Source organism: Ovis aries, chromosome 1, assembly GCF_016772045.2.
Source record: "Ovis aries strain OAR_USU_Benz2616 breed Rambouillet chromosome 1, ARS-UI_Ramb_v3.0, whole genome shotgun sequence".
Taxonomy (NCBI): domain Eukaryota; kingdom Metazoa; phylum Chordata; class Mammalia; order Artiodactyla; family Bovidae; genus Ovis; species Ovis aries.
This window is the reverse complement of record NC_056054.1, coordinates 123603921-123620662: the sequence shown is the minus strand read 5'-3', so window position 1 is coordinate 123620662 and position 16742 is coordinate 123603921. Positions and strand designations below refer to the sequence as shown.

Here is a 16742-nt window from a genome sequence, read left to right as displayed (position 1 = left end):
TCAAGTGAAGTCACAGGATCTTACTGCAAACTTTATATCACCTAAGGACACAAGCTCTCCATGGAGACATTTAAGATCATAATGAACGTCACGCCTGAAACTAACATTGTTAAGTATACGCCAATAAAAATTAAAAGAATGGAAGTCAACCAGAAAACCGATGCAAACTTGATTTTACAAAATTTGACACTTAATCAAGAGTAAGGTACAGTCAAGGCATACAGTCAAGTTACAAGCCACTTTAGAAGATGCAGTCTCAAGAACAGCAGAAATGCGAATAGGTAGTCAGCTCTGGGAGCAGGAAATGGCAACCCACAAGAGTCTGAGCGAGCCTCGCTGGCGTGTGGAGAAGAGCAGGGGCAGACCTGGCCAGTCCCTGCCTAACACTATGGGACCAGGCCTGGGAACCGAGGGTCCCAGCTCCTGCCCTGGGCGCCAGCACAGCAGTGGGCACAAGGGAGACCAGGCCAGGGGGCATCTGTGTCACTTCGCTCCTCCTCGGAGTGAGCATGATGCCTTTCCTCCCGCTGGGAGGAGTCCTCTATGGGCCAAATGAAGCAGGACCAGATGCGTGGGCCGCCCCTGGCGGCACAGCCGGAGAGATGTCCTTGAGCTGCCGAAGCGTCCGCACTTGCAGAGATGAGTTGGGAGAATTTAAAACTCAAAAAGGTGAACCAGAAAGCCAGGTGGGATGGTGAATGAGCCAGGGCTCAGATGGCCACCAAGCCAACACAGCTCACCTCTGGCAGTCTCAGGGCCAAGCTCAGCATGCTGGGAGCTGCAGGCTGAGCCCACGGGACAACCGTCCGTCATCAGGGTCTGCATTTGGTTTCGGGAAAAGCCCAGAAACGACACAGGGATCCGTCCCATTTCAAGGCTAGCCTGCTCTGGCCACCCAACTTCCCTCACAGGTGTGGCCTTCACTCCTGGAAGACAAGGCCAGCCAGGTTATCATGGCTGATAACCTGGGGCAGAACTTCACCTTTGAAGCTGGGAGACTATGGTTAGACCCTCTGGCCCATCACGGCCGTCTCTGAAACAAGACTCAGCGTCGGGCGGCCTCTAGTGGCCACTGACGGCCAAGTACCACAGGGGACCCCTGACTCGCTGTGGAGGAAAAGGTACCTTCAACATCCTGAGAATGTAAAATCAATCAGGGAGGAAAAATGAAACTATACCTCCAGTATCTCAAATAGTAGATAAAAAGCCTCAAATAGTAGACAGATTATAAAAATAATTTAGCCAGATTCTTTTGAGGATGTGTTTATTATGTTCCAAAACCTTGAATAACTCACTTTTACTTTAAAAATTCAAACTGAAAGGAAAACTAGAGATTTCAACAACGTTCACAAAGGGTGGCAGCTGTCTTGTTTTAAGCTATGGTTATTATTATTTTACCTAAAGAAAGGTGAGCTAATATTTTGGAAAGCTTTGTCAATGGGCAAACTTCATCTGGGTCTCCACTTTATGTCTTTTACGCCATGAAAATGTCTTTTCAAAGCAGTGTTATCCGCCCACGGAGAATTTAAACAGGAGTCATCATCGTTTTCTTCCAGCTTCTGGAAATACATGGGTTTCGCTCAGGAGGGCATTCCAGGAAAGTGTTCTACAGAATCCATGACCAACCTCCCCACTCCCCGCCTCCCTGGAGAAGCAGGACACCTCCAGACTCTAATGCAGGGGGACACCGGGCAGAGGCCCCACAGCGTTGGTGAAGCTGCAGCTCCAAAGCCCTCCCCCCCGCCACATCCTGCAGGACCCACGGCCCCCAGCTGCCCCAAGGCCTGGGTGAGGCACGGGGGAGAGGGGTGAACACCCCAGTGTCTGCCCTGTTGAAGCCCATCCCGCAGTACCTTGAGCTCCTCCTGTCTTCTGTGATAGTACAGCATCAGCTGTTTCTGCTCCTCGCTGCTAATGATGGGCTCTCGCGCTGGAGCTCCCTGGCCCCTCTGAAAAGACGAGGGGACAGCGCACTGTGGGTGAAGGCCTTCTACGGATGACCCGGGAGGGTACAGCTCACATCTTACAACTGACTTTGCTGCTTCAGTTGTTGTTTTGTGCTCCAGTGGGTCCGACTCTTTGTGACCCCCTGGACTCCTCTGTCCATGGGATTCTCTCCAAGCAAGGATACTGGAGTGGGTTGCCATTTCCTACTCCAGGGATCTTCCCGACCCAGGGATGGAATCCCCTGTCTGTTGGGTCTCCTGCACTGGCAGGCAGATTGTTTACCACTGTGCAACTGGGAAGCCCAAAGCCCAAACTGTTCTTTGTGGACGGCTAAACAAGGTCATGCTGAAGCTGAAACTCCAATACTTTGGGCACCTGATGCAAAGAGCTGACTCACTTGAAAAGACCCTGATACTGGGAAAGATTGAAGGTGGGAGGAGAAGGGGATGACAGAGGATGAGATGGTTGGATGGCATCACCGACTCAATGGACATGAGCTTAAGTACATTCCAGGAGTTGGTGATGGACAGAGAGGCCTGGTGTGCTGCAGTCCATGGGGTCACAAGGAGTCGGACACGACTGACTGACTGAACTGAACTGATCTGAAACAGGTCATGCATCTCTCATTATCCAAAGCGAATCGTCAAGGGAGTCTCACTCTTGCTCTGGGCCCTCACAGTGGAGGCCGGGGAGTGCGTGTTGGTTACAGCCATTCCCAAGCCAGCCACCGCAGGTCTAGTGGGGAAGGGGTAGCGATCATCGTGGAGGCCACCCTGTTTCCCCCAAACTTTAGAGAAACGGTTTAGGAGAGGGCACGCACACAGCAGTCTGCAGGCACACAGCTCTACACCAGGTCTTTACAGGTCTCCAGCCCTCCACCGCGTTCACAGGCCGTCAGCACTCTGAAAACCTTGAGACCAGCACGCAGGGCTGCATTTTTCATCTCCAGAAGCGTTTTGAGTTACTTGTAAGCCCTATTTTTTAAAGCTGAAATCATCTTGGTACACTCTCCTTTCCCCCTAGTTAAAAGGAACTCCAGGACTCCCCTGGTCGTCCAGGGGTTAAGGATCCACCTGCCAGGGCAGGGGGCACAGGTCGAAGCCTTGTCTCAGAAGATTCCACACACTGACGAGCAACTGAGCTCATGTACCGCAAATATGGAGCCTGAGCGCCTAGAGCCCTGCGCTGCAATGAGAAGCGCACGCAGCACAGTGAGGAGGGCCTGCTCAGCCTAGCTGGAGAAAGCCCTCGCACAGCAGTGAAGATACTGCCCTGCCAGAAGGAAATAATACATTGTTCATACTGGAAAAAACAAACAAACGCCAGGTACTGTCAACTGATCCCCCTTTCCTTCCAGTTTCCGTTGCTCCATAAAGAGGACAGTTTTAAGCTTGGACCAAATAGGATTAGAGTACCTGCTTCGGGAGTGTTAAATCTTTCAGATGTACTATAAATTTTTATCAGTGTGAAAGTAAGTTAAAAAAAACCAACAGTGACACATTAAAGTCAAAGCACTTACCTGCTGAATCTTGACGATGATTTTGGTTTTTTCGTTCTTCCCCACATAGTCTGAAAGCTTCTTGGTACGTCTCAGCTCCTTGGCTGCCCACCACAGCTGTGCCTCTGATTCTTTGATGACGTTGAGCCCTGCCTGAGGGCCACGGGTGAGAACGGGCTTTAAGGGTTCCGGGGCATCGGCATGGTCAGTGGCCCTCCCGGAGAGGGACAGGCTTCCGGTGCCCTGCCCTCCCGACCCGGGGAGCACCGGCTTCCCTGCCCACTCACCGCCCTCGCTCACCTGGGCACCTTCCCTGTCAGTCCCCACTCACACCCTGACTCGGGTAACTTCCTGCTCTGGGGGGTGTGGGTATCCTGTCTCACTGGCACCCTCATCCATGCATGATGTAAGGCCCCTCTGAGACGGATTTTTAGACTACGGCCAGGAAGGAAAACGGGGATCCTGCTGGGTGCTTACATATAAAAGTCCCCGACTCACGACGATTTCATCTGTGACTTATTGACCACATGATGGTGTGAAAGGGATACACATTCAGTAGAAAACATACTTCAAATTTTGACTTTCATCTCTTCTCAGTCTAGTGGTAACAGTGTGATATTTTCTTGGGATGCTGGGCCGTGGCGGTGAGCTTATGATCATCAGGGTAATCAATCGATACACTGACAACCATTCTTTACCAGACAACAGTTCAGCTTTTCATTTTCGGTACAGTATTTAGTAAATCACATTATAAAATAGGCTCTGTGTTGGATGATTTTTTTCTAACTATTGGCTAATGTAAGTATTCTGGAGCACATTTCATGCAGGTGAGAGGCTAAGCTATGATATTGAGGGCACTAAATGCATTTTCAATTAATTATTTTCAACTTATGTTAGGCTTGTTGGGACATAACCCATCATAAGCTGAGGAGGATCCATGTGGGCATAACGGGGCTGTCAGTTTGCTTCTTCATCTCCTGCCTATTTAAGATGGCTCAGAGGAAAAGATACTGCCCCACAGGGTAAGGAATAAATGAGAAAAACAAGCGAAAGTGGAGCATAAAGCTAGGAAAATATTCAGAAGCAAGAGAGAAGGCCAGAACACAAAATTCCATCAATGGGACCAAGACATTTGGCAGAATCAGGCACAAATGAGGTTACTGGCTTCCCAGTGCCTCCCAATTTCCAAAGAAAACGGGAAAAGTTTCAGCTCCTCCGTCCTCTGCCGCTTGTGTGTGTGCCAAGCCCTGAACCAGGAGCAAACCTCTGGGGCCCTCCCCTGAATTCACAACTCTGCTCTGAGGCCGAGCCTAGCAAGATGGAAAGCTGTGTATGAAGCACAGGACAAATATGAGGTCAAACATGAGCGGCTTCTGCCCTGGGGCAGGGGTAGGCATGAACTCACATTATAGAGACCCCAAGAGCCACCCACATACCTGAGTCCCCGACAAATCTTCTTTATTTTCAAATTCCATCCGGATGGGATCGTACGGCGGCAACCCCATGGGATAAACTATCATCACGGCACCTCGAAGCTGGTCCAAGGCATCGTTCACCATCTCCATGGTCATGCAGACGTTGGCTTCCACTTGTTTCTGGAAGTAATTGTGGGCACTGTTATCTATGATGCAGCCAATCAGCTCAACAGACGTCAATCAGGTTCTGGTACAAGACTCACGCCAGCTGCTGCCGGAGCAGCAAACAGAATCAGGTGGTGCTGCTACTCACATGGCTCTGATCTATTTGTGGGGCTGAGCCATGGCCACCACAGCCTCGGTGATAACGCAGAATATGAGTGGCATCGAGGGGGTGAAGCACAGAGAACACTCTGAGGGCAAGAATCCTGGGATCTTAGCTTCCCGACCAGGGAGCGAACCAATGCCCCCTGCAGTGGAAGCGTGGAGTCTTAACTAGGGGACCGCCAGGTAAGTCTGGTCGGGGACCTCATGCTTTAGCTCGTGGTGTCTGCGCGAGCGCTGGGTAAGTCAGCGTTAGAGCCGCACTGAACTGCAGGCCCCCCACCCCAGCTGACATCTGAACACAAAGACTATCAGGGGACCGTAAACAAAGTGGTAACTGTGGAAACGAGGGGAGCAGCTGGGATTCAAGAGGCATTGTGGGAGCGCGTGGACCAGACAAGGCATTCGGGTGACAGAGGGGCAGTGACAAAGGGGACCCTGATACACTGGTGGTTGTGTTAACAGAAATGAAAAGTCTGCAGGAAGGGCCAGCTCTGACACAGAACACACGGCAGAGGAATCCAGGAGTTCAGGCCTAGAAAACTTGAGTTTGAAGGGCTGGCTGGACTTCCAGGTGAAAGAAACCCAGATTGCAAGTAAACAAGGGTTCTGGGGTAGAGGACAGAGACTGGAGAATTATCTGCAGAGAGTGGAAGCTGGTATTTGGCAGAGAAGATAGAACGCCAAGGAAGAAAGGACAGAAAGAGAAGCGAGCTGAGGCTAACACACTTGGTGAAACACTGGATTTAAGCAGCAAGACGAAGAGAAAACAGCAACCAGAGGCTGCGAGAGGAGACCCGTGGATGTGGTGCAAAGTCAGATGTGATTCAGGAGTCAGATGGGAGAGGCTTCTGGATTTGCCGCTCGAGGGCCACTGGGGGCCCCAAGGTGGCCATGTCTGTGGGGGGGAAGAAAACAGTGGCCAGGTTCTCAGAAACCTGGGAGGATCGGGCCTGAGGTTCTGGGGGCCTCTCTTGCCTTACCTACTCCCAGGGCAGCTTATGAAATTGTTTCCAAGTCAGAAACCCCCATCACATGTATCGGGCCTCCCCGGGAGGGGCCCGCGCCCACAGGTGGTGTGAGGGTCCACTAGCCCCGGGGGTCTGGACCAGAGAACGCCACCCCCCTCAATATGCCCAGATAGGGGCGCCAGGGGGTCACTTTCTACAAAAGCTCCACTGATACCAAGGGTGGTGGTCCTGACCAGGCACCATGGCGGGGGACAGAAAAAGTCAAGGATGGCAGATTCCCCGCAGTCCTGGGCTCCCGCTTTTGGCGGAGGGTGGGTCCCAGGGGGATGAGTGCACAGATGTCGCTGCCCTCAAGGGGCCCCAGCTTGGATGTCCCACCACCTTCCACACTCCCCCGGAGGAACCTGAGCGATGGAGGCGGAGGCTTGGGGCCCAGGGGCTGTACGGTGGGGCTACTGGGATCTGAGTGCCCACCTGTCTGCCGCGTGTTCTGACCCATGGGGCTAGCTGCCCCCGACGTGGCAGGTCTGGGGAGGTGGGAGCCCGGCCAGCTACATGTTGGGGCTACATGAAGGGCCCTGGGTGAGAATCGAGCCCTGGCCGCATGGGCTCTGCCACTTTGGGCAAACTGCTGCAGAAAAGCGACTGGAAGACCTGTGAAAGCCGTCTCTAAACTATGAAATGACAACATAAAAATACACACAGGCAGCGGGAAGAAGTGACATAAACGCACAGGAAGGATTTCCCCAGGAGGAGGCGTTGGGGAGTGGAGCGGGCGGGGTAGGGCCCATGCCACTGCTCTCCTAACCTGTTCTGGGATGGATGGGCCAACTTGACTACATGTTACTAGTTATTATCTATCCTTCTGGGCTTCCCTGGTGGCCCAGACGGTAAACAGTCTGCCTGCAATGCGGGAGACCCAGGTTCGATCCCTGGGTTGGAAAGATCTCCTGGAGAATGAAATGGCAACCCATTTCAACATTCTTGCCTGGAGAATCCCATGGATAGAGGAGCCTGGCGGGCTACAGCCCATGGGGTCCCAAAGATTTGGAAACAACTGAGCGACTTTCACATTCATCCTTTAAAAAAAAAGGTCTCTGCAGCCAAATGCATTTTGTAAACCCTGGGTTGAACAGGGTTTGACAGGCAGAAAAGCATGCTCCCCTGAATCACTTAAAGGATTCGCTGGCTTAGGAATCACAATGATACCCAGAGCACTGGGAGGGACAGGAGAAGCAGCAGTTTTCCAGGAAGAAGACCCATGGTGGAGGGAGGGTGGGGGCAAGGATCGTCGTAAACAAAAGCCACTCAATTCCCGAAAAACCCTTAAATTACCGTCCTCCAGACTCACAGCCTATGCCTGTCAACAGTCTGACTTACGTTTCTCCTTCAATGAAGCATTTTGTGTGTAAGTACTTCAGATGATTACAAAGCGCTAACTCATAATGTACACCTGTTGTGTCAATCAGGTTCTGCAGATCCAGTGAGCGGCCATAAGGTTCGCATCTGCCCTACTTGCCTTTCTTTGGTTCTTAACAGACACAAACTATGCCCCGTAAAATAGATAAGCAGCAAGGATTTACTGAATAGCACGTGGACTTATATTCAGTATAATCGGAAGGAAAAAACCACTATGTGGTATACCTGAAAGTAACACAACATTGTGAATCAAGAATAGCTCAACTAAAAAGGAAAAAAGGCTAAGGAAGCGAAATCATATGCACACCAGTCCATACCTGAGCCACCTTTACACAAGCCAGTAACCATTGTTATCTGCCCTGAAGAAACTGAGAGGATTGTGGGAAAGAAAGGGAAAGAAAAAACAAGCTAAGGCCCACTCTAAACATGTTTGTTTCCTTTGCCTCTGGAAGGAAGGGGGGTGGGGTGCGGTGGGAGAGGAGGAAAGAGACAGACAGAAAGAGAAAGAAAAAAAGAAAGAATGAAAAAGAGCTGGCTGGCTTTTGGAATTTGTATTTCAAAAGACAAGGTTTAGAACATCATTTAAGAAGCTAACCTTAGATATTATGGCTTTGGCTTCTTCTATAGTCTTCTTTATAACTTGCTTCATTTTTTCATTTGGAGCTAAAAATAAAAAAAGGAAAGGGAGAGAGAAACAGCCATCTTTAGGATTCTTCTTAACCCCTTCTGTCTGAGTCAGGGAGGAAGTGAGATGAGAGAAAGTACAAGAATGGAATCCAGGCAAAGGACATAGGAAAGCTGGCTGTCAGAAGTTAGTTAAGTTCTCAAACTTGGTATTCTTAATAAATAACACTGGTACTTAGTCATTGAAAATACTAGAAATACAAAACTGTACTAAAACAAAGTGATTAACACAATCTTGATTTAAAGATGAATAGAGAACTGGTAATGTTCTGTTAATTGTTTTTATAAGTACTATGATTTAGTGCTTTGATGCAATTCCAGCTAAAAAGCAAAAAAAACTCTCCAAATTGAGAATGGATTTAGGTCTGAAAAGATGTGGAAGACAACCAACTATTATTATTTTCTAGGCTAAAGAGCAAAATAAATACCATTAATAGAAATTCCTCTTATCCTCAATATTAATTTTTTTTTCCGAGCATGCAAAGGCTTTCTTTCGCATGGACACTTTCTTTCTTTTGCTTTTAAGAGTGTTTTAAGGGTATAATAGGTACTTAAGTGTTTGTTAACTGATCAATTATAATCCTTTCAAGGGAGCTTTTTATGCAGGTTGAAAGGGATATGGTATCAAAATAGGTTATCACCCCTTTTCCCCTCCAATCCCACACGAACAACCATATACTAAAAGGAGATTAATTTCTTTAGCATTCTGCCTGTCCTAAACTGCTTTGCACAAGAGAGGCCTGTCGTCAATTCAAGTGGAGACTGCTGGGCTGACATTCATTTCCTCTTTCCACACAGAATCGCTAAATAAACTCTGATGTACAAACTGTAACAAAACATACCCTGCAATACATTTTCAACGATTATCCCCTTAGACTATTAAACTGAATGATATGAATATGCCAATTTTCAATCATTTGTTGCCTATAAAGTTGGTAATTTCTTATGGTTCATCTACTACATTTAAAAGCTAGCTGAAACTTAGTAAGAACAAGAAGACAGAGGCCTTTTTTTCCATCTAATTCATCCTGGATTAGTGTTTTGCTGCTGCTGCTAAGTCGCTTCAGTCGTGTCCGACTCTGTGCGACCCCATAGACGGCAGCCCACCAGGCTCCCCCGTCCCTGGGATTCTCCAGGCAAGAACACTGGAGTGGGTTGCCATTTCCTTCTCCAATGCATGAAAGTGAAAAGTGAAGGGAAGTCGCTCAGTCGTGTCCGACTCTTCACGAGCCCATGGACTGCAGCCCACCAGGCTCCTCCGTCTATGGGGTTTTCCAGGCGAGAGCACTGGAGTGGGGCGCCATTGCCTTCTCTGAGCGTTTTGCTACAAGGAGTTAATAGGGCTTCCCTGGTAACTCAGACGCTAACGAATCTGCCTGCAATGCAGGAAACCCAGGATTCAATCCCTGGGTCCGGAAGATCCCCTGGAAAAGGAAATGGCAACCCACTCCAGTATTCTTGCCTGGAAAACCCCATGGACAAGAGGAGCCTGGCGGGCTACAGTCCATGGGGTCATAAAAGAGTTCGACACAACTTAGCAACTGAACAACAACAAGGAGTTATATGGTACAGTATTTTTTAAGTTTGAATAGAAATACTGAGGTCAGTTTTTTAACTTGAAGACTGTTTTCACACTGATTGTTACATTCAGGCACGCGCAGAGAAGAAAAATGCTGGATTACCTTGTCCATTCCTCCGTCCAATGTCATCTTTTTTAAATACTGAGCCTCCACTAGGGATACATTTTTCGCCCCATTCATCCTTTAATTTCAATTCTTCAATCTGTTCATCAGTCAGTCCTTGCATATTAGGAGGCAGAAATACACCATGTTCTGCTAATTCTTCCATTTCTTAAAAACAAAAGGAAGTTAGACAATATGCATCACAGTCATTATAACACCTTACACTTCACTGGAATGGAAGCTTCCTAGAGGTCAGGGGCCCGTTGGCTATTTTATTTAACAGACACTGAGATGTCACTTGCTATGGCATACCTGTCCCTGACCTCTGACAAATGCTCACCGATGCATCCTAGATCAACAGAAGCAGAGCGTCTGGGGGCTCGCCCACCGGTCACAGGCTACAGTTTCTGTGCTCCAATCCTCTGTGCTATGTTATGCCTCCTGGCACTCAGGAGGCATAAATTCAAGTTCACTGACAGGTTGAATACATACCCACATAGGGCATTATGGTTTTGCAAGTACGTTCACATAGATTATCTCAATTTCTCCTTGTGAAGTAGGCCAAGACAGTTATCACCATCCCCATCTTCCCCAATTCGCGGCGGAATCACCTGAGGCTTTCTCAGGTCACGCTGCTACTACTGCAGCCCTTCCGCGGTGGCAGAGACAGGAAAACACCTCGATTTTCTAGTATCATGTTCACTATTCAGATGCATGCTTTCTATTTTTCCTGTTCCACATGTATTCACCCCAAAATGAGTCCACGTTTTAACCTTGCAAAATTGCCTTTCTTCCTTCTCTCGCTCCCTTCTTTCATATGAAACAGGTATGTGGGGTCTTCGTAGCACTTTGAGAAGACACCAGGTGGCTTGTAATAACACAATACTATGGAACAAATACTACAGAACAAATTACCAACTCGATGGACATGAATTTGCGCCAGCTCTGGGAGCTGGTGATGGACAGGGAAGCCTGGCGTGCTGCAGTCCATGGGATTGCAAAGAGTCAGACACAACTGAGCGACTGAACTGAACTGATGGAACAAATGGTCCAACTTAATGGGCCATTTATGGGATACTTATTGTTTCTCTCTCCCAACCCGACTGTAAGTATCTGGGGACGAGGGAAGTGGGGAACAAGGAACTGGCCTCATTTGTCCTTGTCTTTGGGTACAGCCACCTGAACGTAGGTCCATAATAAGGACTATAGACAGGTGACGCTGTGCGCTAGTCTCTCAGTCGTGTCAGACTCTTGGTGACCCCGTGGACTGTAGCCCGCCAGGCTCCTCTGTCCGTGGGATTCTTCAGGCAAGGATACTGGAGTGGGTTGCCATTTCCTTTTCCAGGGGATCTTCCTGACCCAGGGACTGAACCCAGGTCTCCTGCATTGCAGGTGGATGCTTTACCATCTGAGCTACTAGGAAAAGAATCCGCCTGCCAGATGCGGGTTGGATCCCTGGGTTGGGAAGATTCCCCTGGAAGAAAGGGCACCCCACTCCAGTACTCTTGCCTGGAAACTTCCATAGGCAGAGGAACCTGGCGGGCTACAGTCCATGGGGATGCAAAGAGTCAAGACACGACTGAGCAGGTAGCACAGATTAAATGAATGGGTTTCCCGTTCACTAATGAGACTCTGAACAATCAACACCACTTTTCAACTGATAATTTCACAGAAAAAGAAGCTGAGGCCCCTTTCCCCCCAGATGCTTTGATTTTAAAATAACACTTAATTGAGCTTGGCCTGGAGTCGTAAATTTTACTAAGAAACTATAGGTATGACCCATAAATGAGTTCTTAAGGAGCGGATAGTTTATGATCCTTAAGGAGTACTCTATGGTACAAAAATCACCTGTTACAGAAACAATGACATCATGGATCACACCTGGACTAACACACTGTCAAGCACTGTGCTGCCCAAGGCGACAGTTAGGAGCTTCAAGAGGCTCTGAGTGCTAACTCCTTTCAGTCGTGTCCGACTCTTTGCGACCCCATGGACGTCAGGCATCCTCTGTCCATGGGATTCTCCAGGCAAGATTACTGGAGTAGGTTGCCATGTCCTCCTCCAGGGCTCTGCCCAGCTCAGGGATTGAACCCTGTGGCTTTTATGTCTTCTGCATTGGCAGGCACATTACCGCTAGAATTTACATTTAAATGAATTGAAATAAAGAATGCAGTGTCTTGGCGGTGTTCAACAGCCACCTGTGATACCGGCCACCCACTCCAGTGCATTCTTGCCTGGAGAATCCCGTGGACAGACCACAAAGTCGCAAACAGTCGGACACGACTCATACTGCTCCGCCAGGGAACATCTCTGGCGCGCTGGAAAGTTGCATTGGCCGTCGCCGCTCCGCGGGTGGGGGTGGGGCGGGGGCCAGTGACCAAAACACTGTAACATGAGGATCAGGATGTTTCCTAGAGCAGGGAACACTGACCAAAACACTGTAACATGAGGATCAGGCTGCTTCCTAGAGCAGGAAACACGGAAGGAGGCAAGAACGCCGAGGCTCTCACTGTCTCTCGCCCTTGAAAACCATCCCAAAGCTGTGTGGCTCTCCCACCCCCACCAAACCCCCCGGAGACTGCTCTATCTCCAAAATCTCAAAAGAGAACACTCACTCTTAAAAATCGGCCCGGGGATCGTCCCACCTCTCACACTTATGGAGATCCCCTACACCTGCTCTGGGGCCCAGGCTCTAGGCTCTCTCCCGTGCCACCTCCCGTCCCCCCTCCCCTCCTCCTCGGTTTCGGGACTTAGGTCGGTTTGTTTTGCTTACAGAGCCCCAGTCCCGACTCCCCAGGCCCTGGAGCGGCCCGTCCTGTCTGCTCCGAGAACCCATCCACGCGGTGCAGTCAGTTCAGTCGCTTAGTCGTGTCCGACTCTTTGCGACCCCATGGACTGCAGCACGCCAGGCTTCCCTGTCCATCACCAACTCCCGGAGTTTACGCAAACTCATCTCCATCCAACCGTCTCATCCTCTGTCATCCCCTTCTCCTCCCGCCTTCAATCTTTCCCAGCATCAGGGTCTTTTCCAGTGAGTCAGTTCTTTGCATCAGGTAGTACTGGAGTTTCAGCTTCAGCATCAGTCCTTCCAATGAATATTCAGGACTGATTTCCCACGCGGTGCAGCCGCTCCTGGAAGCATCTCTGAGGAAACCCGCGGTCCCCATGTCAAGCCCGACAGCTGCGCGTCTTCGCAAAGTCTTCACCGGCCTGACCCTCGGTCGCCCCTAGCCGGCCCGAGGAGGCCTGGCGGGTCCCGCCCAACTTCGCCCCGTCCCCGCGGGCCCGGTTCTCTCCTCTCCTCCCAGGCCCCGCGCCGCACCTGAGCAGAGGCGCTGAACCTTGAGCCGCGCGTTGTAGACCCGGGCCACCTGCGCCGTGAGCTCCTCCAGCTCCGAGCTCCCCGGCGCCTGCAGCAGGAACTGGCTCTCGTCGCCCCGCTTCACGTGCAGCAGAACCATGGTGGCCGCGGGAGCCTCGCCGGAAGGCCCAGGACAAGCAGCCTGCGGTCACCCGCCTCCGCGGGCGGACAGCGAAGATTACCAACTAACGGTTGCCGGGAGGCCGGAACCCTGGGTTCGAGCACTCACGGTGCTGGGACAGGGCTGGGGAACGGGGGGGAAACGGCTCCGCTCCCGGAAGTGGCTGTTGCCAGGAGCAACAGAGAAACACTGTCTGGGCGGGGGGAGGGGAACAACAACCCCCTCCTGGAAGTGGCTGTTGCCAGGAGCAACAAAGAAACGCGAGGAACAGAGAAACGCGGTGTGAGGGCGGGGGTTGTGGCCCACGGCTCAAGGGCAGACCCTGAGGGTGGGGAAGCTACGGTGCGCGGGGACCCGGGCCTCCCTCCACTACCGGCACAGTAGGTGCAGCCGAGCAGAGTCAGGGAGGGGCTCCCGGACCGGCCCCCGCACCGGCCGAGCCGACTTCGCCGAGACCCCGCTCCCGGAAGTGGCTGTGGCCGTGGCAACCCTCAAACCGACCAGCCGGCTGAGGGGAGTTCTGGCCGCCCGGTCGGCTCCCCGGTCGGCTCCCCGGGGGCCCGAGATTCCATCCACGGAGTTGGGAGGGGAGGGGCAGGGAGGTTGCTCGACCGGGAATGGGAGGGGATGGCGGACACCCACAGGCGCCGAGCTCCCACAGCAGTGTTCCCACCGGCGCTCCAGACCTCGCCAGCCTTTCCGCCTTCCGCAGCTTCGACTTCCGGGAACGCCTCCGGCTGCTTCCGGTCTGGAACGCAGAGGAGGGAGGCTGTGACGTATCGCTGAAGAGAGACCGTCGGCTGCTGGTTCTTTGGTCTTCAGGACTGAGGAATCTGGGAACGTGCCCGTACTTCTTCGTGCGGGTGATTCGGATCCCCAAGTCTAGTGTATTTGACGCGGCTGACGCCGGAACGACGCTCCCCAAAGTGTTGTCATTCACTGTCCAGCAATATACTAAAGGCAGTCGTGGGCGGCGCTGTTTATTCCCAAACAGGGCGGCAGGTCCAGGGTCACGGCTCTCATGGAGCTTGTATTCGGTGTAAGTGACAAAAAGAAAGGAAACATAAACGGATAAGGCAGATTTTAAAAAGTAAAAATTAAACAGGGTGATTCACTTTTTAGATAGGATGGTCAGGGAATGTCTTAAAGGGTTGGGTAACGTTTGCACTGAGCCCTTTTTCACGAGGCGCTCGCAAAGTTATCGAGGCTCCCCACCCCTGGTTGTCTCTTTGGAAGGGCCTTGCCGAATACGAATTGATTTGAATTTTACAAGCACCTGCCACTCCGCATACCTGACACTTTGACTCCCTGCATTGAATCTGTATCCCTGAAGTTCCCGGGCAGAGGAAGAAAGTGGGAGACTGTAGGCCTGGGAATGCGTCGAGGCAACCCAGAGCCTCATGTGAAGACCGCTAGAATGATACTGGATAGAAGGGGGACGGCGCCCAGAGGGGTGATAGGTGTGTTTTCGTCTCTAGTACTGTCGGGGCTTCTGTTAGGTCCATACCATTTCTGTCCTTAATCAAGCCCATCTTTACATGAAATGTTCCCTTGGTATCTCTAATTTTCTTGAAGAGATCTCGATAGTCTTTCCCATTCTGTTGTTTTCCTCTATTTCTTTGCATTGATCGCTGAAGGCTTTCTTATCTCTTCTTGCTATTCTTTGGAACTCTGCATTCCGATGCTTATATCTTTCCTTTTCTCCTTTGCTTTTCGCCTCTCTTCTTTTCACAGCTATTTGTAAGGCCTCCCCAGACAGCCATTTTGCTTTTTTGCATTTCTTTTCCATGGGGATAGTCTTGATCCCTGTCTCCTGTACAATGTCATGAACCTCCATCCATAGTTCATCAGGCACTCTATCAGAGCTAGGCCCTTAATCTATTTCTCACTTCCACTGTGTAATCATAAGGGATTTGATTTAGGTCATACCTGAATGGTCTAGTGGTTTTCCCTACTTTCTTCAATTTAAGTCTGATTTGGTAATAAGGAGTTCATGATCTGAGCCACAGTCAGCTCCTGGTCTTGTTTTTGTTGACTGTATAGAGCATCTCCATCTTTGGCTGCATAGAATATAATCAATCTGATTTTGGTGTTGACCATCTGGTGATGTCCATGTGTAGAGTCTTCTCTTGTGTTGTTGGAAGAGGGTGTTTGCTATGACCAGTGCACTTTCTTGGCAAAACTCTATTAGTCTTTGCCCTGCTTCATTCCGCATTCCAAGGCCACATTTGCCTGTTACTCCAGGTGTTTCTTGATTTCCTACTTTTGCATTCCAGTCTCCTATAATGAAAAGGACATCTTTTTGGGTGTTAGTTCTAAAAGGTCTTGTAGGTCTTCATAAAACCGTTCAAGAAGATATTAAGAAGAGGTGGCAAGAATACACAGAAGAACTGTACAAAAAAGATCTTCACGACCCAGATAATCATGATGATGTGGTCACTAATCTAGAGCCAGACATCTTGGAAAGTGAAGTCAAGTGGGCCTTAGAAAGCATCACTATGAACAAAGCTAGTGGAGGTGATGGAATTCCAGTTGAGCTGTTTCAAATCCTGAAAGATGCTGTGAAAGTGCTGCACTCAATATGCCAGCAAATTTGGAAAACAGCAGTGGCCACAGGACTGGAAAAGGTCAGTTTTCATTCCAATTCCAAAGAAAGGCAATGCCAAAGAATGCTCAAACTACTGCACAATTGCACTCATCTCACATGCTAGTAAAGTAATGCTGAAAATTCTCCAAGCCAGGCTTTAGCAATACGTGAACCGTGAACTCCCTGATGTTCAAGCTGGTTTTAGAAAAGGCAGAGGAACCAGAGATCAAATTGCCAACATCTGCTGGATCATGGAAAAAGCAAGAGAGTTCCAGAAAAACATCTATTTCTGCTTTCTTGACTATGCCAAAGCCTTTGACTGTGTGGATCACAATAAACTATGGAAAATTCTGAAAGAGTTGGGAATACCAGACCACCTGACCTGCCTCTTGAGAAATCTGTATGCAGGTCAGGAAGCAACAGTTAGAACTGGACATGGAACAACAGACTGGTTCCAAATGGGAAAAGGAGTACGTCAAGGCTGTATATTGTCACCCTGCTTATTTAACTTCTATGCAGAGTACATCATGAGAAACGCTGGACTGGAAGAAACACAAGCTGGAATCAAGACTAATGGGAGAAATATCAATAACCTCACATATGCAGATGACACCACCCTTATGGCAGAAAGTGAAGAGGAGCTAAAAGGCCTCTTGATGAAAGTGAAAGAGGAGAGCGAAAAAGTCGGCTTAAAGCTCAACATTCAGAAAACGAAGATCATGGCATCTGGTCC

At 50.0% G+C, this 16742-nt stretch overlaps 1 protein-coding gene across 5 annotated transcripts; it reads right to left on the bottom strand.

Annotated features, from left to right (window-relative positions):
* Window positions 1-1247: 1247 nt before the first annotated feature.
* CFAP298 (cilia and flagella associated protein 298) lies at window positions 1248-14145 on the bottom strand. 5 transcript variants are annotated; one of them, XM_012186326.3, is made up of 7 exons: window positions 13263-14145; window positions 9941-10108; window positions 8170-8237; window positions 4882-5040; window positions 3467-3622; window positions 1854-1949; window positions 1248-1559 (listed from the first exon to the last, which is right to left on the bottom strand). In XM_012186326.3, exons 1-7 carry the CDS (start codon window positions 13399-13401, stop codon window positions 1449-1451), a joined length of 897 nt encoding a protein of 298 aa, XP_012041716.2. In that variant the 5' UTR covers window positions 13402-14145; the 3' UTR covers window positions 1248-1448. The 5 variants fall into 5 exon arrangements, with proteins under 5 accessions (XP_012041716.2, XP_004002817.2, XP_027834079.1 ...); XM_004002768.4 differs by having other exon boundaries at window positions 3467-3598; XM_027978278.2 differs by having other exon boundaries at window positions 14065-14145.
* Window positions 14146-16742: the final 2597 nt, after the last annotated feature.